At 43.3% G+C, this 26,974-nt stretch overlaps 1 protein-coding gene across 8 annotated transcripts in view; it reads right to left on the reverse strand.

Annotated features, from left to right (window-relative positions):
- The window catches only part of trio (trio Rho guanine nucleotide exchange factor), a 323,028-nt gene that overhangs the window by 140,479 nt on the left and 155,575 nt on the right, over positions 1 to 26,974 (reverse strand). For all 8 annotated transcript variants that reach the window (XM_087346228.1, XM_087346225.1, XM_087346223.1 and 5 more), the window contains 2 exons: positions 4,796 to 4,987; positions 1,536 to 1,705 (listed from right to left, as the gene is read on the reverse strand). In XM_087346228.1, the coding sequence (XP_087202354.1) occupies positions 1,536 to 1,705; positions 4,796 to 4,987 (362 nt within the window). The remainder of the gene's footprint in view (positions 1 to 1,535; positions 1,706 to 4,795; positions 4,988 to 26,974) is intronic.

The following is a 26,974-nucleotide window of genomic DNA, read 5'->3' on the forward strand; positions in this document are numbered from 1 at the left end:
AACTAGTGTCAGGGCATGCGACATGCGTCTTTCCCTGTACAGGCACTGCGCAATAACAATAGCGAGCACACCGGACGAGGAAGGAGGCAACTTGTTCCGTGCAGTTACCTGTCGACAGGCTTCGAATGTTAAACAGCAAAAACGCGGGGTTAACTGTCTTCAGCTGCGTAACTTCCAAGTACGGATTTGTTCCGTCTGTACACGTTCTTTGCGAGAAGAACGTAATAAAACGTTAGCACAATTTCTTCTCCTGAAGTGTTCAACGGATTTCAATTATTAATTTTCGTATTTGGCGGAATATTATTAAAAATGGTTGCGGGGTTGTGGCCTCATTCACATATCCTGGCAGTTACCTACAAAGACTGAAGGAAAAACATACAACCTCAGGATAGCCGGTCTCGGGGGCCTACATTTGAACCCGGGACTTCCCGAACACGAAACACGAGTTCGAAACACCCAATTGCTACTACGTTCTGTTCATTGTGGTGACGAACATGTGAATTCTTCAGCGTTTAAAAACAACTTCCTGACCATGCAGAGAGGCATGCCTGGCACATTCGTCGAAGAAGTTGCCTATCTGGCACGGCGATGCTTTCAGGTTTGAAAGAATGGTCTGTATAAAATTACTAAGGAAAATATAAATGTTACGTAACATTAATACTTTATTTATTCTTCAAGCAGATCAACATCGTCTGTATATTCCTAACACCTAGCTGACTAATTCGGAAAATAACCACCGTTTATTTTGGGAATAAAATGAAACCCGGTTAGAACGCTGGCCTTGTAATCCTGGGGTCTCGGGTTCGATTCCCGGCGGTGCCCGAATTTATAACTTGTGTTGGGCAAGGCCGTGGTCTAGGCAACACGGAGTTTTCCTCCGTGGCATCCCAACAATTACTCCATTCACACACAGAAGAAGGCAATGGCAAACCACTTCTGGATCATTTGCCAAGAACGTATATGAACAGGTCCCAGTCCGAGAAAAGGATGGAAGGATCCTGTTCATATGGACCTGTCGTCAGACAGAACACTAAATAAAATAATGAAGCAACTGTATCCATTTCGAACCAACTTGTGTCGCTCAGCTGAGTCACAGTATGTGGCGTTAACACACTACACAGAGAAACTGAATCCAGGTGTAAACTGTCGTTGAAGTAGCCCTGTCGAGTGTTGCATATCACGTTGACAAGCCTGCTACAGTACAAGAGGGAAAGCTAGGGTTACTTATTTAATCCGAGGTTAACTGTAATTGAAAGGCACTGACACTCACGTTAACACGTCATATCGCTTCAGTGTTTATTACGTCGACAGAAAACGGCGGGTGGTAATGAACGACATGCGAGTTCTCTGCCCCTAACAGCGGACAAGGGCGTAAGAGCTCGATATATATCTGACGTCTCATGGCGACATGGAGCATCTATCGACAGAACCCGCATGGTTCCAATTTCATTTCACGAGAAAACATACGGCTTTCATCTTCAGAAATACTGAAGATGGAGGCAGTGTGTCCCGGTGTATAACAAGACACAACTCACCGTAGCTCCTGCAGCAGTGTCTCGCCCCGCGCGATGGTGCTGACACAAGCGTCCAACGAGGAGTCGCGCTGTTGGCCACACTGCTCTAGTAGCCTCTCAGCTGCCTCGAGGGTATCCGCTGCTTCATCGTTCTGCAGTTCCTGGCGCAGTTCGTCTACCCAGCCGGCAAGCTGCAATACGAAATACTAAAAAAAACCGCCCCACACTGCTTACACATATTATTTGGACAACAGATAATCCCATGAAATCAGCCACAAAACCACAGTGTGTATAGTCCGTCGAAGCTGAGAATTTAACTTAGGCTTTCCGCTAATACGAGAACTCCGATTATGGAATCTCAGCTTTCAAGGATGCAAGTTCCTCAGTGACAACTGCTACTTAGAGAATACATTTGGTTAAAATACCCATTTCCATTTCTTTCTCGAAGAGTAGGAGGCAGAACACGTGTTTCAAAAGCCTCACCATAAAAAAAAACCCACAATCGGTGTACCAGACCCAAAACGACGAGCCTACGCCGTAGCGTACGAAGAAATGTAATTACTCCCCAAAAAGTTGATGTAAATTCTGTTTTTACGATCAGATATGATTTGATTTGTTTCATGATCTCGGAGTAGTTCATAGTTAAGGCAACTCGGTTGATTTTATCAGTCAACTCGTATAATTAAATTTAATTTTTACCTCCAGTAGAAGTAGAATGTTATCTACATAATTCCAAATGACCTACTTGCGTGCAAATGCATCGTCACTCATCCGCCCCGCAGCGACATTAAATAACCTACAAATTAATCAATCATAAACCCACGCACGTGTACAAGCAGCTTATTTACCAGTTCGCCAACTTCTGTAGTTCAACACCTCGTGGCCTTGATAAAAGATTAACGCTGTATCAACTTCCGATGTTACGTAGCGTCGAAAGAGACAAGGGGGAATAATTATGAACCACTGCTGACAGACGACCGGGTAATCGGGCACGGCATGCGACTTCAAGTTCTCAGGACGGCGAGTATGATGACTGCCATCTTCTGGGCAGCTGCGCCACGCAAGATTACTGGTATTTCTGGAGTGCTCGTTCCCTCCATCGTCAGAAATCGGTTTTACTTCTTCGTACGCGGCTTACTAATCGCCATGATGATGGAGGCAGAAATAACCTCCGAAACAGCAATCTTCATACGTGAAAACGCACCCTCGAATGTATAGTTCCCTTTTTACGTTCAGCTCAAGAATAATACGTGCCAACAACACAGCGTTGAATTCTGTAAACATTTAGGATTCATCCCCAACTCAAAACACCATTTCAGGTACACGACTCTGGAGATGGTGACGACAGGTACGGATCGCCGTAACTTCTCCGTCAATGGTGTGTGTGTGTGGCATGTAATCTAAACACGTGAACGCAGACATACACAGCACACGTTGAAATTAAATTACTCCGATTTATGTGGGCACTGAAATAGACTACCACTGTTTAAAATTAGAAATCACGAGGGCGGGGTCACTGAAGAAGGCACATTATTCATGTCTTTCTTTGCAAAGGCAACATGGCGCGGACTATTCGTCAAGCGTAGCAGAGGCATTTGTCAGCCAACTCCAGGTTCAGACATGACAGATGGACGTCGACTGAACGTGGCATAATGCGAGAAACATTAACCGGCAGTACTTAAATCCAGTTAAGTCGGTTATGTAAGACAAATTAACTTCAAGGCTGACATCAAGAAAGTCAATTCTTTCGATGACAACGTGAGGGCGTCAATCAATAATCTCCTTCCACAGAAAGTTCCCCAACTACTGTGAATTTTAGTGTTTTCTACGAGGATTACGAAAGCAAGATTAATTCTTAGGTTACGTAACGATGCCGTATCAACTGCAGATTTTATAAAATGTCCAATGAGAATCTAACATAGTCATGAATGGTGAGTAAACAACGCTTTAAAACGAAGCGGCCGCGTTACAGTTCAACGGGTGTCGCATGAATACCAAGAGAGACTGTGGGGAAAACCACGAAATCACTCCGTAAAGATCGCCTGTTATACGGCCGATGTCTGAACAGGCACGTTTACAAATTCACCGTTACGAGCAAATTACTTGGGGCAAAGACATCTCTGGCGTCTAGGAACTTAGCCTGCGTGGTTACACACTTGAAGCACACAACATTAACCACTTTATCTTTTTTTTTTATATATATATATATCTTAATTGCGTCATGTTTGTGTTTTATTGATACAATAATTTATTTACCGTCTATACACAAACTTAAAAATGTTGTTTAAAATTACTTAAAATCATAACATTTTTTCATTAGATACTGGATCTTGTTACATTTTATATTGACGACATGTTTCGATGTGTATTACATCATCATCAGGTCTATCAATTGTCTTGCAATCTACCGTCCCTTAATATCGGACACACAACACATCACTTACAACCCGATATAAAACATCCAAGCACAACATTTAAAGGAAGAGACTTAAAAATCAAACAAATCAATATACGCAAAGCAAGATGTGCAACAGTTTTTAAAACAGTTTTTAAAATTGATAGACCTGATGATGATGTAATACACATCGAAACATGTCGTCAATATAAAATGTAACAAGATCCAGTATCTAATGAAAAAATGTTATAATTTTAAGTAATTTTAAACAACATTTTTAAGTTTGTGTATAGACGGTAAATAAATTATTGTATCACTTTATCTTTGTAAAGGAGACGCGCAGTTCTCTTTGCGGTACGGGCTGAATTCTTAGATATTATTTAGACCAGTGGTATTCAACCTGGGGTACGCGAAGACATCTTAGGGGATACGTGAAATTTAAAAAAAAAATTATGATAAACACTGAATAATCAGTAATGTAATTTATTTTATTTATTTTAGATGTAGATTATATACTATGTATAACTTGAATTATACACCAACAACTTTGGGGGTACAAAGTTGAAGAGAAATTATATCTGGGGGTACGCGAACCAAAGAAGGTTGAATACCACTGATTTAGACGAGCTTCGACTTCAACAAGCTCTCACTAATTATCGTCCTGACGTCTTCACTCTTTCTCGTTACTTACCGGAAGGGCGAGCGAGCACTGCCTGGGAACCTTCTAACTGTAATCCCAAAGAAATAAAGTGTCACTCACTTCTCCCCCACCAATTTTCGTTTCTTTCTGCTCTCTTGCTCTCCTTCCTAACACCCTCCGTCTCTCAAAGCTTCAAAGAGTTGATGAACGTACAGTCCACATACGATGTAGTTGTTCCGGACTTACCTCCTTGTCGTGACTGTAGAAGAGCACAGCGAGGTCAAGACGCTGGCGTCTCTGCTCGACGCGGGCAGCAAAGCTTGTCACGTGACTTTCCAACTCGTGAGCCACGGAGTATATTTCATCGGCGTTGCACTCGCCCGTCTGTGCTAATTCCTCTGCTGCCGTCAGGAGCTTCTCCGCGTTGGTGTAAGTGTTCTGTGACAAGGAACAACACTGGTACGGTAATTGCAGAATCACGGACTCCATGCAGAAGCTGCACATTCACCGGGGGTGGGGTGTTACCACCACCAAAAAGAAATTATTACGAATTTGTCATAGGGTCTCTTTTGAGACCGCGTATTTGAGACACCAGAATTATGCAACTCTATACCTGACGAGTTTGAATATAAATAAGCTGGAATTTAATTGAAATCGTACTCTAATTTCAAGTAAACTTTCATTCCTGATGACGATAACAAATACGCCAGTTGTGGCACAAAGCTTTCTGTAATATATCGAGCGTACTGATAACATATTGGGGCGGTCGAGGTCTGTAGAACACACGATGAAGATGATGACTGATAACATATGTACATATAAATATAAGCATTCTTTAGGTCCATACAGTCGTAAGGTAGCAGCAGATGGACAAGAGACCAAGCTCATCAACTGTTATCACAATTTTATTAAGTCGAAACTCTGGAGTGGCATTTCAGGTTCTCAAGGCGGCGAGAATGAAGAATAATGTATTCTAGGATGTTACGCCGCGTAGCTTTGTAGAAACCGACCAATGCTGCAGAGGTGTTCAGTGCCTTAGTCATCATCATCCTGATGCTGGGGGAAGTAAGCATCTCGGAAATACTAGTCAATTTATAACAAACCACATGGCGCAACACCCCAGAAGACAGGCATATTTTTCTTTGGGCTGTGGAAACAGTATCGTCACAATTAATTGGTTATATCTTCACACGATAATCGCACAAACTATTGTTGTTATTATTATTATACTTGAATTGTTGCGTCGAGGCTTGTCAGTCGTAGCCGTTTTACACACTGCGAAATGGCCCAAGCTCTGCTTACGAACAAACGAGAGACGCGAGTTGTTCTAAACATGTCTAGATACGGTATTGATTGCCTGGAACGCTCCACTTGGCAGAGACCGCGTATTTCACAGCTGAGCATATCACTTCAACTCGAATCGTTACGTTTCAACGCATTGTTCTCAGCAATAACAAAAAAAAAAATCACCGATATCCTCTACTTACATACAGTTTAGAGATCGAAAACCTACGAGCCGTCGGTAAACGTCCACCAGGGTACACGGCGAAAAAAAATAAGATGCCATGACGTATCCGACTTCTACCATTACGAAATAAGGACACGTCTAAAAGCTTAGCAATAGAGAATGGCCGAGACCCCGAGGTCTATTAACCCTTTGAAGTCGAAGATCGTCTGAATATTATTTACGAATCCAGACCGTACCGCGAAGAAAACACTACACCTCACCATTACGAAAATCAGCTGGTTAACCCTTTGAAGCCGAAGCTCGTCTGAATATTATTTACGAATCCAGACCGTACCGCGAAGAAAACACTACACCTCACCATTACGAAAATCAGCTGGTTAACCCTTTGAAGCCGAAGCTCGTCTGAATAATATTTACGAATCCAGACCGTACCGCGAAGAAAACACTTCACTTAACCATTAGAAGTCGAATAAGGCGGTACCACATAAGATTTAACAAAAGAACATCCCGGTCAAAGCCTTAAACCATGTTTGGCGGGAAGACCCTGCCAACGCGTATCGGGTGCTATTTCCCGGGGTTAAAGAGGCTGGGACATGAATCTGACTACTCGATTCCATTAGTATCGATATTGGGATGTACGAATCTCTACGTCCATTCCTCTTTGTGCCTTCATAGCGAGGTGCTTAATTAAAAAGCAGGCAACTATTTATACTATGAGAAGGCAATTACTACGGCGCAAGGAGAAATTCGTACCTGTTCATCCACGTTTCATCTTCGACACTAATGAACGAATTTAGATTAAATTTCGTATTGGATAAGCCTACTACTAAGAGCCATTGTGCGAATTGCTGCTGGATCGGTCCATCATCACCTTTACCTTACAGGGAGATCAAAAATAAAACGTAATCTAGGCGAGAATAAGGATGTCTTCCGGTAGGTACGATTTGAGGTTTTCATGGCGGTGCGTCCGAAGATGGTTGTCTTCTGGGTTGTAGCGACGTGTAGTCTGGTAGACGTTTACAGATGTTTCAGTCCTGATGATGGAGACAGGAAGAACCTCTGAAACGTCGGTAACCATCTACGGCTCCACAACCCAGAAGACAGCCATCTTCGTCTTCCGGGATGTTGCGTCGTGTGGTCTGGTAGAAACTGACAAGACGTTTCAGAGGTCCTTGATGCCCCCAACATCCGAGATGGTAGTCATCTCGAAACGTCATTCATTCATTCATTCATATCAAGAAAAGGCTCACCGTACAGTTAGTGGGAGAATGTATAACTTGTCAAAAGATTTGTTTGACAAACATTTGCAGGTGGCGTTCAAGCACCAAGTGCTGTCTGATACGTCTCCTTTAAGTTTCGTCGAGACGCGTCAAACAAGTGCTGGCAGAAATGATCAGATTTAATTAAACGGAGGGCGGTTACGATTATCACGCACGCACAATTCGTAAATCTGAGACAAACAATGAGCTCGGGACTACGCATCACATCCCCTGTGGACCGCAACTCGAATTTCCGGGGGGGTTGGGGGGGGGCGAGAGAACAGCCGAACCCACCACAGGTACGAAACAGCACAAACGGCGGAATGTGCAAAGAGAATCCTGATACAGCGTGTGGCAGCTGTCATCAATGAACGTGAACAGCAAAGTCGTCACAGGAGTCAGATAGGCAAAATGAAACTCATGGCCGATCGATGGGTCATCGTACTGCCAGGGGACAGCCACGGCTATACAGTGGGACACTCGGCCGGTGAAGTTTGGCATTCTGAGACGCGAAATAACGACGAGAAATTAAAAACTCCATAGGGAAATAAAAAAGTTCTAGAACGAATGTAACAGGTGTGATACGACGCTCGAAATGTACCAGCAGAATGACGTCCGACTTGTGTCTTCAGGGGTTCCACCTACCTACCGACTGCTTCACAGAACCGAAGACGGACACAAGACAACTACAGCTGTTTTTGTTTACGACACCGTAATCATTCTAAAATGTTACCTTCGGAAGACCTGAAGACAAACAGCTTTTGTTCCCACAGTTAAAATTAACATCTACCAGCAAACGGAGGTAAAAACAGATGAAAATTGTACTTTGCAGTGATGGCGCAAAATGGTAGCGTCTTTCTGAAATGCCCTATACTAATGCCAAAGTTAAATCAATGTTTACAAAGCTGGAATGAAATAATACAAATAATTTGCAATTAGCTAACAGCAAACTGAAATTGTCACTGGGTTTATGTAATGTTATTTTGGGGCCTGAAGCTAGTAACTTTAATTTCAATAACCATTACCGTACATAAAGTTCAAATAAATTTTAAAAACGTCTAAAAAAAATGTTCCATTGAACAAAACGCTAATCGGCCTATAGGTACATATCCCAGCAGAAATAAAACGGTCCCTATTTAGGTGTGCAACATTAATTTGAAAATCGAGACCTTCTTTAACTCTTTCAAGTATAGTGGTACTTATGTGTACCACGTGCTTTAAAATTTAGCAATCCTGCCTTCTGCATATAGAGTTGTGGGTTTCGTATTATCCTTAGAATGTACAGCGGTTTTTTTTTGGTGGGGGTGGGGGGTTGATTCGGAAACTCAATTTATAAATGGTATTTACATGTGAAATGCTACGGTGATCTAGCGGTTAGAACGCTGGCCTTGTAATCCTGGGCTCTCGGGTTCGATTCCCAGCGGTGCCCGAATTTATAACTTGTGTTGGGCAAGGCCGTGGTCTAGGCAACACGGAGTTTTCCTCCGTGGCATCCCAACAATTACTCCATTCACACACAGAAGAAGGCAATGGCAAACCACTTCTGGATCATCTGCCAAGAACGTATATGAACAGGTCCCAGTCCGAGAAAAGGATGGAAGGATCCTGTTCATATAAACCTGTCGTCAGACAGAACACTAAATAAAATAATAAATAAGTGATAAATAAGCATCAATGCCAAAACGGAATACGCAAAATATTAATAAACATATTTGGAAGACACGTGTACTCCACAGAGTACAACATTCCACACTTGTTAACTAAATCGTTACAAACAATAAACTACACGATCCGTATGGGCAACGGGAACTGATTATGTACCTAGAAACTGCGTGTCGTAACGTCGTTTTCGAATTCAGACAGACCCTCCGGCATGTAAGGAACAAGCCTGGCAAGTGGTCACGTGGTACAAGACAGTTTCACGCCGTGATGAGAACACGAACCTACAATAACCCGCGTCATGAATTCCAATCCACTGGAACTAAAATGGTTTTAAGGCCATTAACTTCCGAACTACTCAACCAATTCACTGTAGCTGGGTTGAAAGTACAGTCAGCCAGAGGGGTTGCCAGCTTCGATCGGCCTGCTGTGGTCGGCCAGTGGCCGATAAATAAATCGGAGCATTCTTCCAACGCAAGTTTAATTACTGCCGCCTCAACATACCGTGTCTTAAGCGCTCAGAGTCACGGTTTAAAAACACTGCTGGAACTTCCGCCCGAAGTTCTGCATCACTCGCTGCGATAAATCGACGACAATTCTCCTCTCGTCTTCCTTAATTCCCTTCTTTAGCTTTCAGATTGTGTGAGGACGAATTTTGAGACTCTTTGGGTAGTCCCAAGAGAAAAACTCGGGCGTTGTTACAAAGGGAGACCCTCCTAGCCTTGTGATGTCTCCACGTGTCAAAACGAAATCAGCTCGGAGCTGTCCTTAGGGTATTCATGGTTTGTTTTCTACGTATAACGAACCGCAGTAATTAAACTTGTTTTAAAAATGTTCCGACTTGTTATCCACGTGGCTGAAGCAAGGACGTACGTTTCAGCATAATTCCTCCTTCAGCTTGCAACCAGCTCCTTCCTATATTCAAGTTACTGATTTAAAACGTTAAATTCTTCTAGTGCGAACAACTTCGGCGAAGTCATAATGCCCCTTCCTACGCACGACGGTCTAGTGGTTAGGTTACCAGCGCAGCATGCAAGAAGTCCCGCGGTTTAACACAATCTTTGACACTGATCTTGAACGTGACTACAATGAAAGCCAATGACCTAAAAACGGGAGTGAAATCAATTATCGAAACGTCCTTTCCGTGCGTGTGCATCAAACACAGCAGACAGTGAACAATGCTCATCATTATCTTTCAGATAAACTTTGATAATCGATTCTAACAAACAACTGGAGCAAATTTGCAATGGATAATTCCGGCGAATCGGGTAAAATGGGCCCAACGGCCTGTGAAGAACTTCGACGTCCAACTATGACCCCCCCCCCCACTCCCCGCATCAGAATCCGGTTTCAGCCCAGTCCGTCAGTCAATATGGCGGCGAGTATGTATCATCGTTTACCGGGAAAGCTGGAGCGACAAAGCTCTATCCCTTGCCCGTGACTACAGACCTCAAACCCCATCTGTCAGAAGCGAGTCCACCGGAAATAGACGGAAATGGCGCTCAAGTGGTAGGCAGGAGCTCGAGTGGGTAGTCTGCGCTTACGTCCATGTGGCAGAAATGTACCTTGTGGTCTCACTTTGCGGTTTCCTCGACGTGAATGCAAGTCTGAGGCCATAAGCCTATAAAAATATCTTAAATATGATTAAGAAATTTATTAAAAAAAACAATTACTAATGAATTAACAACTGTGGCCGGTTTGTCAACAATCTGTATCACTAGACCATTTGACCCTACAGCCCCGAAAAATGTTTCACTGACCCCTTGGGAGTCCGCGGCTCCCAGTTTGGGAAACACTGTTATAGTCGACTATAAAAGAGTAGATGAGCGACTTCTAGCTTCTCAAGGACTCGCAAACGACTTGCAAAGTACAATTAGAATAGTTGAGTGCCCAAAGAAAAGCTCACTGCCTTTTGTTCAGGCGCGTCGTAGCTTCTTTAAGTGGGTTTCGATCTAAGAAACAAAGAGCAAAGAACAGCTTTGGTAACACTAGCGAAGCAAAATTTGTCCTTTCTACTCCCAACGTCCGCTCACTGCTTGTGGGCTTCGAGAGGGATTACACAAAGTGGGCCTCGTAAATGTCCTTACGGAGACGGGTTTGAAGTTCCCACGTAGGAACCCCGGCTTAAAGCACGTAACGCCGAAGCCGCGTTCGGCCGGTTATAATAAAAGGTTTTATGTCGTAGTTTGGAAGTCGCATTAATATCGGAATCTCTGCTTCAGATGTTTTTACGTCCCATCTCGCATCAGATGACGGGTTATCGGTATCACGTGACAACCATTTGAAGCGTAAGACAATTAGAACATGCCAGTTCATTTGACAACAGCGCACTTGAGTAAATCACTGAAATATAATTAACATACACAATTACATATAAAAGTTTCTATTTTCACCGCAGCAGCGTTAGTGGGAAATGCAACTGAACACAAAAAGACATTTTCAGTAAACTCTGTTAAAAAAGAGTCCTTCAACTTCTTTACCGGATAATCTGTAACCGGAAGATTCTTTGAAAATTTAAAATGGAGAAGCATTGAAATAAAATATAAAATATATTAAATCCACACAGCTGAATCTGCACTGACATCCTAACTGTCTCTCAGATAGTCAATAAATTCTTCGCGTTTTATGCAACCCCGAAGATTCAATGCCGTGTTCACAAGCTCCCACATCTGGACGTTACGCTGTGCCAGTAGAATCCGGTCCAAGGTCTCGTAACACATTCTTTTACTATCCATTTTAAAATAATATTTCCATCTATGCATGATAGCTCTCCCCAGAGTAATTTTCCGCTCATGGTTCCCGGTATAAAAAAAATAATACGAATTACCATTCTCACCTGTGCATATTACATCCTTTATATATTCATGCTAATAATTTTCGCTCAACAGCTTTCGTTATAAGCTCCCCACCGTTTAATTTCCTCCATTCTCTTTCCATATTCCTCCTGTCTTTTCAGACAGAAATTTCTCCTTAGTACTGCAATCTCAAAAACACCGCGAATCCTAGTTCTTCTCTTGTTGTGAGATACCAAATTTCACACACGCGTAAAGAAAACCCAGTAAAATTACACTTCTGTAAACATTAATGTTCATGTCTTGATAGTAGACAAGAAGATAAACATTGTTTAAATCTTGTCCGTCTAATCACAATAAATTCTTATTAAATATTAAAATATTACAATAATTAACATTTAAAATATTTATATTTATATATTTATATTCTATTTACATTAGACCAATGGTGGTCTAATGTAAATCGAATACTTCGATATATAACATCATTTAATATTTTAAATGTTAATTATTGTAATATTTTAATATTTAATAAGAATTTATAGTGATTAGACAGACAAGATTTAAACAATATATATTTATTATATCACAATATGACGCAACGTTACTATCTCAAGATAAACATTTTAAAAACTTTTGGAACTCACTGTACCACGTGCCTCTACTTTGTCGTTGCAAAATTTACTTACCTAAAGAGGTGACATGAAGAATGCATGAGAGCTTACGTCCCTGGACCTCATTTGCTCATTACAATTTCAGCTGTACTTTAATTTCACTACCACAACGGACCTCATAAACGGAAGCTCCCCCCCCCCCCAAGTGATATTTATGTCGACCGTTGGACCGCGGTTTTAAGTTACACAACGAACAGGCTGGTCCCCTTCCCCCCCTATATAAAAACTCTCATCTGATTCATTAATAAAACGCAGGGTAGCATTTAGAGCTTCGCCCATTCATTTTGTCCAAGCCACACGACCCGCCCGGGTTACGTAAATAACAAGGCCCATACGGAACGAGACAGTTCCACGGCCTACCCCCTACTCTGTATCCGAAAGGTCGTCGAGTCGAACCCCTTAGGAAATTTTGTATGAAGATATCCGTCTTCTGGGTTGTTGCGCTGTGTAGTCTGGTCGATGTTAACCAACGTTTCAGAGGTCATACTGCCTCCATCATCAAGGCGATGAAACGCAGTATGACCTCTGAAACGTTGGTTAACATCGACCAGACTACACAGCGCAACAACCCAAAGGCAGAAATCTTCATACTCTGATGACGGAGGCAGTATGACCTCTGAAACGTTGGTAAACATCGAAGACTACACAGCGCAACAACCCAGAAGACAGAAATCTTCATACTCATCGCCCTGATGATGGAAGCAGTATGACCTCTGAAACGTTGGTTAACATAGACCAGACTACACAGCGCAACAACCCAGAAGACAGAAATCTTCATACTCTGATGACGGAGGCAGTATGACCTCTGAAACGTTGGTTAACATCGACCAGACTACACAGCGCAACAACCCAGAAGACAGAAATCTTCATACTCTGATGATGGAGGCAGCATGACCTCTGAAACGTTGGTTAACATCGACCAGACTACACAGCGCAACAACCCAGAAGACAGAGATCGTCATACTCTGATGACGGAGGCAGAATTACCTCTGAAACGTTGGTTAACATCTATCAGACTACACAGCGCAACAACCCAGAAGACAGAAATCTTCATACTCTCATGACGGAGGCAGTATGACCTCTGAAACGTTGGTTAACATCGACCAGACTACACAGCGCAACAACCCAGAAGACAGAACTCTTCATACTCTGATGACGGAGGCAGTATGACCTCTGAAACGTTGGTCAACATCGACCAGACTACACAGCGCAACAACCCAGAAGACAGAAATCTTCATACTCTGATGACGGAGACAGTATGACCTCTGAAACGTTGGTTAACATCGACCAGACTACACAGCGCAACAACCCAGAAGACAGAAATCTTCATCGCCCTGATGACGGAGGCAGTATGACCTCTGAAACGTTGGTAAGCATCGACCAGACTACACAGCGCAACAACCCAGAAGACAGAAATCTTCATCGCCCTGATGACGGAGGCAGTATGACCTCTGAAACGTTGGTAAACATCGACCAGACTACACAGCGCAACAACCCAGAAGACAGAAATCTTCATACTCTGATGACGGAGGCAGTATGACCTCTGAAACGTTGGTTAACATCGACCAGACTACACAGCGCAACAACCCAGAAGACAGAACTCTTCATACTCTGATGACGGAGGCAGTATGACCTCTGAAACGTTGGTCAACATCGACCAGACTACACAGCGCAACAACCCAGAAGACAGAAATCTTCATACTCACCGCTGTGAGAACATCAAGTCTTACGAAATTTTGTTGTGGGCAGTAAAATTTTAATCTGTTCCCTGTTTTTTTATATGAATGCACTTTCTGTATTCACTTTTAAAATTATTTAATACTTTTTCTTCCTGTTACGACCCGCGTCCTATTTAGCGTACCTCTATTATTTTAATTAATATCAAACGTCAAATTGATAGATTTCTTTAACAAGCGTTTCTGATACACTCATAATTTAAATATAACCCTAAGGCTCAAATACGATTGGTACTACAGAATATTTAATTTAAAACGCAACATTAAAAAAATTACACACGAACTTCACGCATAAAATTACGAAACCAACGGCAATACTGAATTCTTGCAGCATAATCCCGAGCTTCAGCAGACGATTTCGATGTCAACCGATGTTCACAAATGAACACGCGTCCTAGTCCTACTCATAAACTCACCACGTTCTCACCTGCAGATCGTTTGCCCATACGGCGTTCAGATGCGACCTAGTAACCAGGGTGACCTTGAAGCATCACGTGGGAAGTTGGGAGAGTCTGTTACACGGAGGTGTACTCGCCGTAGGACGGCGTTGTTGTAGGTTTGCGTTTTTAATGGTACACCCTGACGGCCTACTTGTGTCAACCTGCAAGTGGGAACCGGACCACTAACCATGCTCTCCGGTATTATTATTAATTCTGGGTCGAGACGTGACCCAGTGACTGTCTCGCCATTCGCCTCACCGTGAAACCGATTCGCCAAGGACTCCCCGCTGTTCCTAACACCTGCCAACAACAGCAACACAGCTGTTTCACTTTGATCACGGCATCCCCAGCCCTGTTTCTGCAAGCAACAATTCCCAACAGCGACTTTCGGCCACTTTAAAAGGTGACCAACCCTACGATGGTCGCCATATTTATTGGGCACAACAGCTATTAATCTTTCCCGTTGTTTCAATTCGCTGTGAAACATTGGGGGAGGGGGGGGCACACACTGAGGGCGTCGTTTGACAACAAACTTCTGAGGTGGATATTTGGACCTCGTAAACAGTATGATAGACCATAAAGAATATTTCATCAGTTAAACCGTTCACCTAACATTATTTCTGTTAAAATGAAATCGAATCAGAGGAGTACCATATATACCCATGCATCCAGAAGATGAGAACAGCATAAAATGATTAAGATGGAAGATGTCACTTGTTGGTGGAAAAATGATGTTGCGATACATAAGACAGCGCGGAGTGACGACACTCAAATGATATACGACAGGGTACAGAGGCGGACTCTCGTAAATTCTTGGATTTCACAACAGCCTGGCATTTCATACAAGACATTGAAGATGAAAAAAGATTTCCTTAGATTGGCATTCAGCATGCGTTTCCCCAAATGAACTCTGTGGACCTCATGTTACTGTCGGCTGCGCATACATAATACGTGTACTGTAAGTTATACATCGCATCAAGTTTCGTGATAAATTTATTTACATCACATGCTATAATTCTCCGTGCAGACAGAACCAGAATAATATTCTGCAAGACCATAATAAATTCCCTCAATTCTTGCAACTTCGAGAGAAAAAAAATCCTTGTTATTATTCTAACAGTCCTCAGTGTGCACGGGTCATCACCGGTTCTTCGTTAAACAACGCTGTTTCAACTACACAAGTCTATACAGCGTCGAATGAGACAATTACAAACGATAATCCATTCCTGGATGTGTTACACTAAGAAACTGTCGTAACCCATTCACAAACCCTCCGGCTGTATATACAGAACAACATCCGGACGTTTCACGTAGGTTACGATGACACAGCGTGGTTAAGATAGCTCGCTCTTCAAAACCCACTTTTACCGTCGTGACACACACAATGGAATGACACTCACATCCTGTTCTATGCCAACTGACAGCTGAGTTTTAAAATTATGTTTACTCGATAACCTGTAAGTTTGCAATTCGTCTAATCAAATGTCATTGTAATTCTCCAGCAGTAAGGCTTGCGAGTTCCGGCGAAAGTCTCGTGCGACGTGGGCTTACAAAAAGAATATGAATCGACATAAATTTAACATCGGTTTGTACTTACTAGTTATGTGGTTCAGAAGTACAATTGGCGAAAGGAAATGCATGTAAAAATGTCTAACAAAGACAAAACCCCGAACTAGTAATTCGAGAAAAAGAATGAATTTACTTTGGACCACGTAGAAACAAAGTTAATTTGGTTTTTTTATTATTATTAGTGTTCTGTCTGACGACAGGTCCATATGAACAGGATCCTTCCATCCTTTTCTCGGACTGGGACCTCTTCATATACGTTCTTGGCAGATGATCCAGAAGTGGTTTCCCATTGCCTTCTTCTGTGTGTGAATGGAGTAATTGTTGGGATGCCACGGAGGAAAACTCCGTGTTGCCTAGACCACGGCCTTGCCCAACACAAGTTATAAATGCGGGCACCGCCGGGAATCGAACCCGAGACCCCCAGGATTACAAGGCCAGCGTTCTAACCGCTAGACCACCTCATCTTATTTTTATTTAGTGTTCTGTCTGACGACAGGTCCATATGAACAGGATCCTTCCATCCTTTTCTAGGACTGGGACCTGTTCATATACGTTCTTGGCAGATGATCCAGAAGTGGTTTGCCATTGCCTTCTTCTGTGTGTGAATGGAGTAATTGTTGGGATGCCACGGAGGAAAACTCCGTGTTGCCTATACCACGGCCTTGCCCAACACAAGTTATAAATTCGGGCACTGCTCTGTCTGTTTCTTCCTGCATGCAGTCTACCGTAAAAGTAAATTTTCTGTCATCCCTCCGTCTAATCGTGCAGCCCATATCTTAAAAGTCGTCATATGAATCACTGTTCGATTTGTCCAATTATGATTTTAGCATCAATTACAAATGTCAAACTTAAAAGCATGAAAACGGGGCTTTATACTTCTTCGAACTGTCCTATTATGACGAAGGCAATGTACTTCCGGCGAAACAGACAGACAGACAGACAGTACGATCATAAGCAGAGAAATCTCGTGACCGGCAACACGAGTTACTGCCAGGTCCAACCCTCCCACTTAACAAAGTTCTTTCAAGTCCAGTTAATAATACCAACATAATTGCGAGCAATGAATCGGCAATTTTAAAGTATATCAGTCATGAAAAACCTGTCAGGACAGCTAGCAGAGGGGATCGAACCCGGACTTTACAAATAAGAAACTTGAAAAGGATAATAAAACAGACGAAGATAGTGGATAAAACCAAGTGTATCAGAACATCTCGACGAGACAGTAATCTCTGGATTACCAGGCTCGAATACCTAACACCTTGCCAGATATACAGACTCGCAGCTTTGGAGATCATCTTCAATGGCACGACAATACCTTCTAATAGGCAACTATCGACTCCTTCCAAATCCTTAGAAATCCATCTTTCATGATAATCTTTAAATGTCGTTCGACGTTAAACAATCCTACTCGTAACCTAACGGACTAACTGAATGGAGCAGAGTCCATTTTGAAACGCTACCAGTCGCTCAGCTAGTTAAGAAATGAACCGTCTGTTATGGAATCACAATATTCATTGCCGTCTTCACAAAAGCCTGTAATTGTTTTTATCCTAAGCCAGATTAATCCAATACACGTTCTCCAACCCAATTTCCATGTAACCGAGTTCTCATCTTATTTTCGTCTGTATCTCCCAAGTCGCCGTCTCCTTCTTTCAGATTTCCCAACGAAAATTGTGTATGCATTTTACATCTCCCCATTCCTGCTACATGCCCGCCCATCTACTCATAACCTATAAACATGAAAAAACTTAAACATCAATTAAAATAACAAAAGAATTTAAAGATTCAAATTATCCCGAAGTCTGCAACAGTACAGCCTTGACTCAAAAACTTGCTACGAAGAAGACCCTTTGTCATTACACAGCCTTCTTTAAATTGAAACCTGCATCTATCGACAAATTAAAAATTGAACTCAAACTAGAACATATTCTTTTACCTGCATACAACCTAGGCGTATTTCAAAATTTTCAAGGTCATCCATGCCTACACACCTTCAATTACAAGAACAGTTCTCAAACATCCGTGATTGAAAGCTCCTCGCCCTTGATGATGACCGGAAAACCAGGATTAATGACGTAGTTAAAACGAATGCTAATGAATAACGACAACTGATCAATTCAAATCCAACCTCTAGTTAAAAAATAAACACGCACTAGCGTCTCAACAGTCGACAACGTCAATACAGAGCATTCTCTCATCACTGGAATGGTATAATTACGTGAAGCCGAGCCACTTGTCTCGAGCTTCACCAGTGGTATGTGGCACTAACTAATGAGTGCTGACCCTCGGGATGAGGTCAGCTTGACATCAATGCCACCCTCTAGAGCCAAGGATTAATTTATTACCCCGCTGTTTGGAAAATGACGGTGACATCCACACGACAAGTAGAAAGGACAGACAGACAGCAGTTTATGAATAAAGAGTAACTTAAACATCACACACAGTGAAGCCGTTTGTATTCGGAAATAAAACGTAGCTCCGCGGTCGTAGTGGTAAGAGGCGTGGAATGTCCCATACTTCCGCCCGCTTTCTAAGAAACCCAACAACGCTCAGCGCCGTCATTCCTACAACTCTACACAAACAAACGGCACAGCAGTTGGCACTCCTGCTTCGTACACCTAAGATCCCAGGTTCAAGCCTCGGCCCAAGGCGGGTTATCGTGACTGGGGCGATCCCTCCAGGCATAATTACTTCATCAGGCCTCATTAACCCACAACCGCTTCCTTCCACATCCCTTCAAATCCATTATTCACTATCGGATCTTTCGACCCATATAATCTGAGACGCTGACAGCGTTGTTAAATAAATCACAAGCCCATGGAGTAGATTTCCTGATTCCCTCACATGTGTGAGTATTAAGTGAAGTATCATGTCGTGTCTGGATTCCATTGATAACTGTTCTAAGTCGTTAAAAGACAAAAAAACATATAACCCAGTAAATAAGTTAATATTTCTCGTCTGAATAAATGTCAGTAGCAATTTCGAAAATTCTTAAATGGACCGAAGACACGTTAAAGTATCAAATGCATTTCGAAAGTGACCAACCAACAGCCAAGCTTATTATTATATATTATTTAGTGTTCTGTCTGACGACAGGTCCATATGAACAGGATCCTTCCATCCTTTTCTCGGACTGGGACCTGTTCATATACGTTCTTGGCAGATGATCCAGAAGTGGTTTGCCATTGCCTTCTTCTGTGTGTGAATGGAGTAATTGTTGGGATGCCACGGAGGAAAACTCCGTGTTGCCTAAGACCACGGCCTTGCCCAACACAAGTTTTAAATTCGGGGACCGCCTGGAATCGAACCCGAGACCCCCAGGATTACAAGGCCAGCGTTCTAACCGCTAGACCACCTCATCTTATTATTATTTAGTGTTCTGTCTGACGACAGGTCCATATGAACTGGATCCTTCCATCCTTTTCTCGGACTGGGACCTGTTCATATACGTTCTTGGCAGATGATCCAGAAGTGGTTTGCCATTGCCTTCTTCTGTGTGTGAATGGAGTAATTGTTGGGATGCCACGGAGGAAAACTCCGTGTTGCCTAGACCACGGCCTTGCCCAACACAAGTTATAAATTCGGGCACCGCCTGGAATCGAACCCGAGACCCCAGGATTACAAGGCCAGCGTTCTAACCGCTAGACCACCGTGGCCAAGCTATCGGAACAAAAACCATTTTAATACCAATGACCTTAACAAGCACTAACGACTTAATTGTTTTCCGCTGACCATCGCACTTGGACAGTGGCGGTAAGCCACGTGAATTAACCTCATCAAGCTCAGTAGAGGACTCGAGGACAACGTGAAGAGAGGAATTTCAGTCATCTGACGGGGTAGAAATAAAGGGAAATGGGAAATGCTTACGGTCAGCCTGGAGAACAGAGGCACTTACTAACGAGGAAAGTGACTTGAAGCATGATGCGTCATTAAAAATTCCTCGGGAGTGGCTCCACAACATACCTCTTCAAAAATAAAGACATGTAACAGCGTTATATTAAAAATCTTACACGGGCCCATTCCATACGCAACCACGCTCTAGCGCGAGGGACGAACGCCTTATGCCTGTCTGTCTGTCAGTCACAGTCCTTTTATCGATAATGGGACCTCGGATCATTGTAAGAACCACTACAGTCACTGTTGAAAGACACTGTTGCACACAAAACTGGCAGGAATAACCCAGGACGTGCACAATGACCTACGTGATATGGCGTGAAGAACATCGTTGGCATGTCGATGTACTCCAAAGAGTATAATGAAGACTGTTCTTCCGCAACGCTGTTGCCACCTGCAAGTGCAGACGGCGTTACAACCCAGAAGACGTTAACATCACGACCTTCACTCGACGTGAGCGCCTCAAATCTCAATTGACCTGATTCAGTGTCTAATACGCCTTCTGGTGATAACGGAGACAGGCCAGCTTTGTACACCCCACAACCTATCCATGAGCTACAGACAACCTAATCCTGACATATAGACTTCAGACGATACAAACAGCATGTATCCACCGGCAGACAAGCGGAACATTCATCTACGGAGACAGACAGAGGCAAGAGGGGATCACGTTGTGACTGTCGGTGGGCACTGACCGACCAACTTGGTCGCCACAGTTACACAAAGCAGCAAGGGTTTTTTTTGTTTTCAATGCTGACACGACAGGAATTTCGCAGTGTAAACGTTGTAAGTCATTAGCGGTTACCCAAATCCTTATTAGCTTTGTTAGCCAGATAGACGAGACGCACGCCGTGAGCTCTTGATTGGCTGCAGCTGGCTAATGATGAATTTTATCTGATCCGTTCTGCTTTGTTTGAAGTAAGAAAGTACGACGGAAGACTTAATTTCCTTCTTTCCGCGTGTTAGCCGGGCTAACACGATCAACATGTCCAAACGCCATGTTTTGATACTGGCTGTGGTACAAATGGGTAAAACCAGTCTGTACCCTGACCCGGGCTACTGAAAAGGCGAGAAATTTGTTAGTAACTGAATAACTATACCGTCTTTTCAAGGACTCTGCTCCATGGAGATAAGAGTTTGAATCATAAGACGGAAAGACATTTCACTTTGCAATAGGAGATTTGAGATGAGGACCCGCGAACTGATATCACGGAACAGTAGGGTGTACGAATAAAACAGGAGATACGTTGTCTCCAGTGGCGAACTGGCGAAGCTCTACACTTCTAGAGATGTAAACAACTTGAAATCCTGAGCACGGATGTCCACGATGCAAGGCGTGAGTTGAGGTGAGAGAAACCTGTCGCCTCTCTCGCCAATCGAAATAATGATAATGAATGTACTTCAGGATAAGTTAGCGAAATGTTTCACGGCAAAGCGAAGAAAGGTAAGATTGTTACTGTACAATTTTAACGAATTGTATTGCATGAAATGTGAATGTGGCGCGTGGTCTGTGAGACAGAAATAATGTTACTTAAGAACACACTTAAGTCAGCACGTACAGTGACGACAGAAATTGCCATGGGCGTTCTATGCATACAAAAATCAAATTTATAGAAAATCTGTGATATATTTAATGACGCTCTCGGTATTGCAGACTATCCTACGTCGAATGATATGATTAATCAAGGATGAATCGAAAGAATTTGAAAGAAAGAGCTCGTAACTTGAGGTACTATCCCGGCAATTGCCTGAAGGGACTGAGGAAAACCACGCTGAATATCAATCACGATAGGCGATCTGCATACCGACTGTTGAACCCCGTACATCTATAATATGACGTGACGTTCGGGTAGCGAGTTTCGGGGCGGGGGGGGGGGGGGGGGGGCTAATATGAAAATAGATTTTCCACTTTCCAACTAGCACTGCCAACAAGGTCGACTAATTTAAGCCACGTCAATAATAATATAAAGAAGGAGAATGTTACGTAATTGTTAAAACAGACCACAATTAAAATTTCATCACAGATGTTAATTACATCAAATGCGTTCACGATTCTGGTCGAAAAAACGTAAGTGGGTGAGACCATCAGAAACGCTTAAACATAGGTAGGAGGATACATTAAAACAAACTTTGAAGAATTAAGGTGGGATGGTGCAAGGCGGTTGAGTGGCTGTCTCTGGTGAACACGTTAATGAACCATCTGGTTCCATAGGCGGGGGAATTTCTTGATTATCTGAGAGACTATTAAACCTCTCAAGAAGGATTCTGCTCTATGAGCTGTTTTACTTAAGTGTGTCCATGTAAATGCCAGTTTTTACAGCCTTCGACTTCATACTGAGAACCCTTCATAGAGTTTTCCTTAATCAGAATACTCACTGTGACACGAATCAACTACAACCAGAATCAGTAAGACAAATGACTCCTATAAAACAAGCTCCTCTTTATATCTCGAGGGAATATTTTATGCAGACGTCAGAGATTCAGAACGAATGATCGATTTGCGAACCCGGGCTCCGGCGAATCGGAGAGTTCTGACGAGAAAGCGGGAATTTGCTGACGCTACATTCACTCAAATACTGTTCAGCCTCCGAGGAATTAGTCCAGAGAATAATAAAAAAAAAATCCCTTTTTTAGACGCACTGGTGCCTTGCAAAATGGGAACCGAAAACCCGTGAACTCCTTCGTCCCCTTTCTGGTTGGTGATTCCCTCTTCCCTACGTCACGGGATAATATATGTTCTCTACATGGACGAAAGTGTACCTCGCCATTGTGTGGCTTGAAGTCAGCTGACCAGTACAAGGGGAGCTAGACCATTGTTCTGTTTACAGAGAGAATGGTCGCAGGTCTCTTTTTCATGAGCACCAGGACATCACAGTGGCGAACTGGCTTTAAAATTCGCGTACTGTAATTCAGTAATCCAAACATGATCCACGTCAAAGTTCTTTCCATCTCTGTACGTCATTAATCACAAAGTCTATCGTCAAATCTCTCTCTTCACCACAGTCTCGCACGCCATAACCAATTCGAATATTACAAGTCCCAGCTGTTGACAACGATAGGCGATCACAAATATCGAGGACAGTGACAAAGCCCATTCCCTAACATCAGTTGTATATTCTTTATCACAGTAAAACACTTGTGTGGGCGGACAGAATGCGAACCGCGAGTTAAAATCCGTCCTACAAGCAAGGCTCGTAATCAGGACAAAGAAAAATTAATTTATAGAAACGGCATTACAGCTGGAACGTTCAGTATTTCTTTCAGTCTACAACGGTATGATCAAAGAACTGCCTTGTTACGATGTGGCCTCGTAACACAAACTCTATCGGTATATTCAATTCACACACACAGAGAGAGAGACAGAGAGAACAAGTTAGGGTTAAAGGATAACTTCAGGAGAACTACGCCGAGCATCGTCTGCTATTCCCCGCTCGTCGGGTACCTAACAGATGATTACATCTCGGCAGACACTCTTTTGTTTTTCAACGGTGTATTGAAAGCAACGGGATTTTTCAAACCTCAACGGGGGACTTCCGATATTTTTTTAACGACGTACAGCCACTCTCTGGGAGCAGGGCCCGCTGCCGATGTGCGGATGGAGGAGACAGCTGGCCCGCTGCCGATGTGCGGATGGAGGAGACAGCTCCAAGAAACAGAGGGTGACTTCGAAACATATTAAGGCTTTGACCGGGATGTTCTTTTGTTAAATCTTATGTGGTACCGCCTGATTCGACTTCTAATGGTTAAGTGAAGTGTTTTCTTCGCGGTACGGTCTGGATTCGTAAATATTATGAAGACGAGCTTCGGCTTCAAAGGGTTAACCAGCTGATTTTCGTAATGGTGAGGTGTAGTGTTTTCTTCGCGGTACGGACTGAATTCATAAATAATATTCAGACGATCTTCGGCTTCAAAGGGTTAACCAGCTGATTTTCGTAATGGTGAGGTGTAGTGTTTTCTTCGCGGTACGGACTGAATTCATAAATAATATTCAGACGATCTTCGGCTTCAAAGGGTTAACCAGCTGATTTTCGTAATGGTGAGGTGTAGTGTTTTCTTCGCGGTACGGACTGAATTCATAAATAATATTCAGACGATCTTCGGCTTCAAAGGGTTAACCAGCTGATTTTCGTAATGGTGAGGTGTAGTGTTTTCTTCGCGGTACGGACTGAATTCATAAATAATATTCAGACGATCTTCGGCTTCAAAGGGTTAAATAAGCGGTAGCGAACAGCCGACAAAGGGTGGTTCTATATTTGGGGGTTGGGAAGAGGTAACAACTCAGACAAGTCCATAAAGCGGCATAGAAATTGTCTAAACGACTATCAGCTTCTCAATGACGCAGTTCCATGAAGTTCCTTAGTTACTAACGTTTATACAGAAATCAATACACAAAATTGCTCACAATTAGGTTCCCATTCAAATAAATTATAACTCTGAAATTAAATAGCGGCTGCCATATTGATCGCTTATAAAGCCGTTACATAACCCAAGAATCAACGCAACCAGAAGAACATTTAGAAATAAATGCCCAATCTCATGACAAATGGATGACACTCTGGCAAATCGCCAGTCGGACGCTGAACAGAACTTGCTGATATAAACGCCAGCCTGCGACTACGTAGGCCTACAACCTTCTTGCGAGTAAAAATCAAAGCCACTCAATGTACCATCACGCCAAGTTCCTGAGGCGGGTACATCGGATTCACAACACGCCCACTTGCACGCCAACCCGCGGGAAGGCAAGAAAGGCGATGGTAAGTTCGTATAATATGCAATTCATTGCTTGCAGCCAGCTCTAACCGAAACAGCGGTCCCCTGCTTAATTAGAGAGAGAACGTTTCTAGCGTGCTTTAGACGTACACAGCAGACATCAGAAACCCTACAACTTGGATTTTCAAGCCATATGTTCTGGTATAAGTGCTTTCCGACGTTTCGGTAGTCCCTGTTGCCTCCACATTTGCTCATGTGATGAAGATAGCAATCACCTCTGAAACGTCGGTAAACTTCTGTCAGTCTATACGGCCCTAGAACCCAGAAGACACCCATATTCTTGTTTCCTACACTGTTTCATTTTCTATTTTCGTAACTCAATTGTAACATAATAGTAGGTTTATCCTAGACGCTCGTGTTACGATCACCTTCATTTGCCTGTATTATTTTTTATTTAGTGTTCTGTCTGACGACAGGTCCATATGAACAGGATCCTTCCATCCTTTTCTCGGACTGGGACCTGTTCATATACGTTCTTGGCAGATGATCCAGAAGTGGTTTGCCATTGCCTTCTTCTGTGTGTGAATGGAGTAATTGTTGGGATGCCACGGAGGAAAACTCCGTGTTGCCTAGACCACGGCCTTGCCCAACACAAGTTATAAATTCGGGCACCGCCGGGAATCGAACCCGAGACCCCAGGATTACAAGGCCAGCGTTCTAACCGCTAGACCACCTCATCTTATTATTATTTAGTGTTCTGTCTGACGACAGGTCCATATGAACAGGATCCTTCCATCCTTTTCTCGGACTGGGACCTCTTCATATACGTTCTTGGCAGATGATCCAGAAGTGGTTTGCCATTGCCTTCTTCTGTGTGTGAATGGGATGCCACGGAGAAACCGGGGAAGCCCCCGGAGGAAAACTCCGTGTTGCCTAGACGACGGCCTTGCCCAACACAAGTTATAAATTCGGGCACCGCCGGGAATCGAACCCGAGACCCCAGAATCACAAGACCAGCGTTCTAACCGGTAGACCACCGTGACGGCCAAAAAATAAATCATTCCCCAAGTAAATAATCTAATCTTGCATGCCAAGTTTTGTAAAAAATAGTCGCAATACTCGCGCCCAGAAGACGTGGCAGACGGATGATCACTGCACACGAAGCGTTCATGACCCTGGTAAGCACACAGGTCATCTGAAAATCGATACAGTTACACATCCGATACTGCTTAGTTTGCAACACGGATGCCGCTTCAGATCCGCATTCGGACAGACTGGTGAGACTGTCCGTGGGTTTCCTCACTCACTCCATACGAAGCTATGACAACGCCTGCGTTCTGTTTGGCAGCAAACGTTCGTGTCTAATTCTGAGGTACGAACAAGCACTTCCTTCCTCAATTATCCAGATTTAAAGTGAAGGAAGAGAATTAATTGGTTTCTCGTCATATATAATCGTATTCCGATCACCTATTTTTAAATCATCACTACTCTAACATAAGAGTACGTCATTTAAGGGGCGGAGACTTAGATCTGATGTTGCTCCATCTATTACCTGCCCTATATAATGCTTCCAAAATGCCCAGTAATTACACATTCACCCTGAAGATGGCAAAAGCGATATTTGTCGAAACGTCAGATAATTTTAAACATCACCGAAGAAGGCCTTCTGTGGGAAGAAATATGACGACATGTATCACTCTCGCACTCAGGTAGGTGCGTGCGTGCGTGCGTGTGTGTGGAGATCATCGTGACTCGAGCAATGCGTGGAGCGACTGCAAAAACACTGACCCCGACTATACGTGAACGTCGCGAGGCCCTATAAGGATCACGCAATGTTCCACACGACGGAGCAAAGACGTCGTAGCGCGCGGAGAAGTCGACGAGAGACGAACTCTACTCGACAGACAAGATACAAGACTTCGTGCAGAACCATTCATTCGCCCTACAGGGTCCGAAGGCTTCTCTTCGTTTGCATAGGGACAGGGAGAATGAGAGACGAAGTTTGTCGAGCGTGATGGCTATTCGGCCGATTGGAAATGTTTCACCCTGAAGGATGGCGTTCTCAAAGCGACAAGGCGGTCCACAAGTCATTCAGGTTCTATCAGTGGCGCGATGTGTGACCGTGAACTCAGATTCCCAGGCTGAGGGGGTCACATCCCTTACAGAACTGTTTAGTGCAGATATTCCATGGCGCATTTCCGCGTATTCGAAATGCACCGGTTCC

This window comes from Zootermopsis nevadensis, unplaced genomic scaffold (assembly GCF_977971745.1).
Source record: "Zootermopsis nevadensis isolate Lab colony 2312 unplaced genomic scaffold, Znev_1.0 Znev_ptg000010l, whole genome shotgun sequence".
Taxonomy (NCBI): domain Eukaryota; kingdom Metazoa; phylum Arthropoda; class Insecta; order Blattodea; family Termopsidae; genus Zootermopsis; species Zootermopsis nevadensis.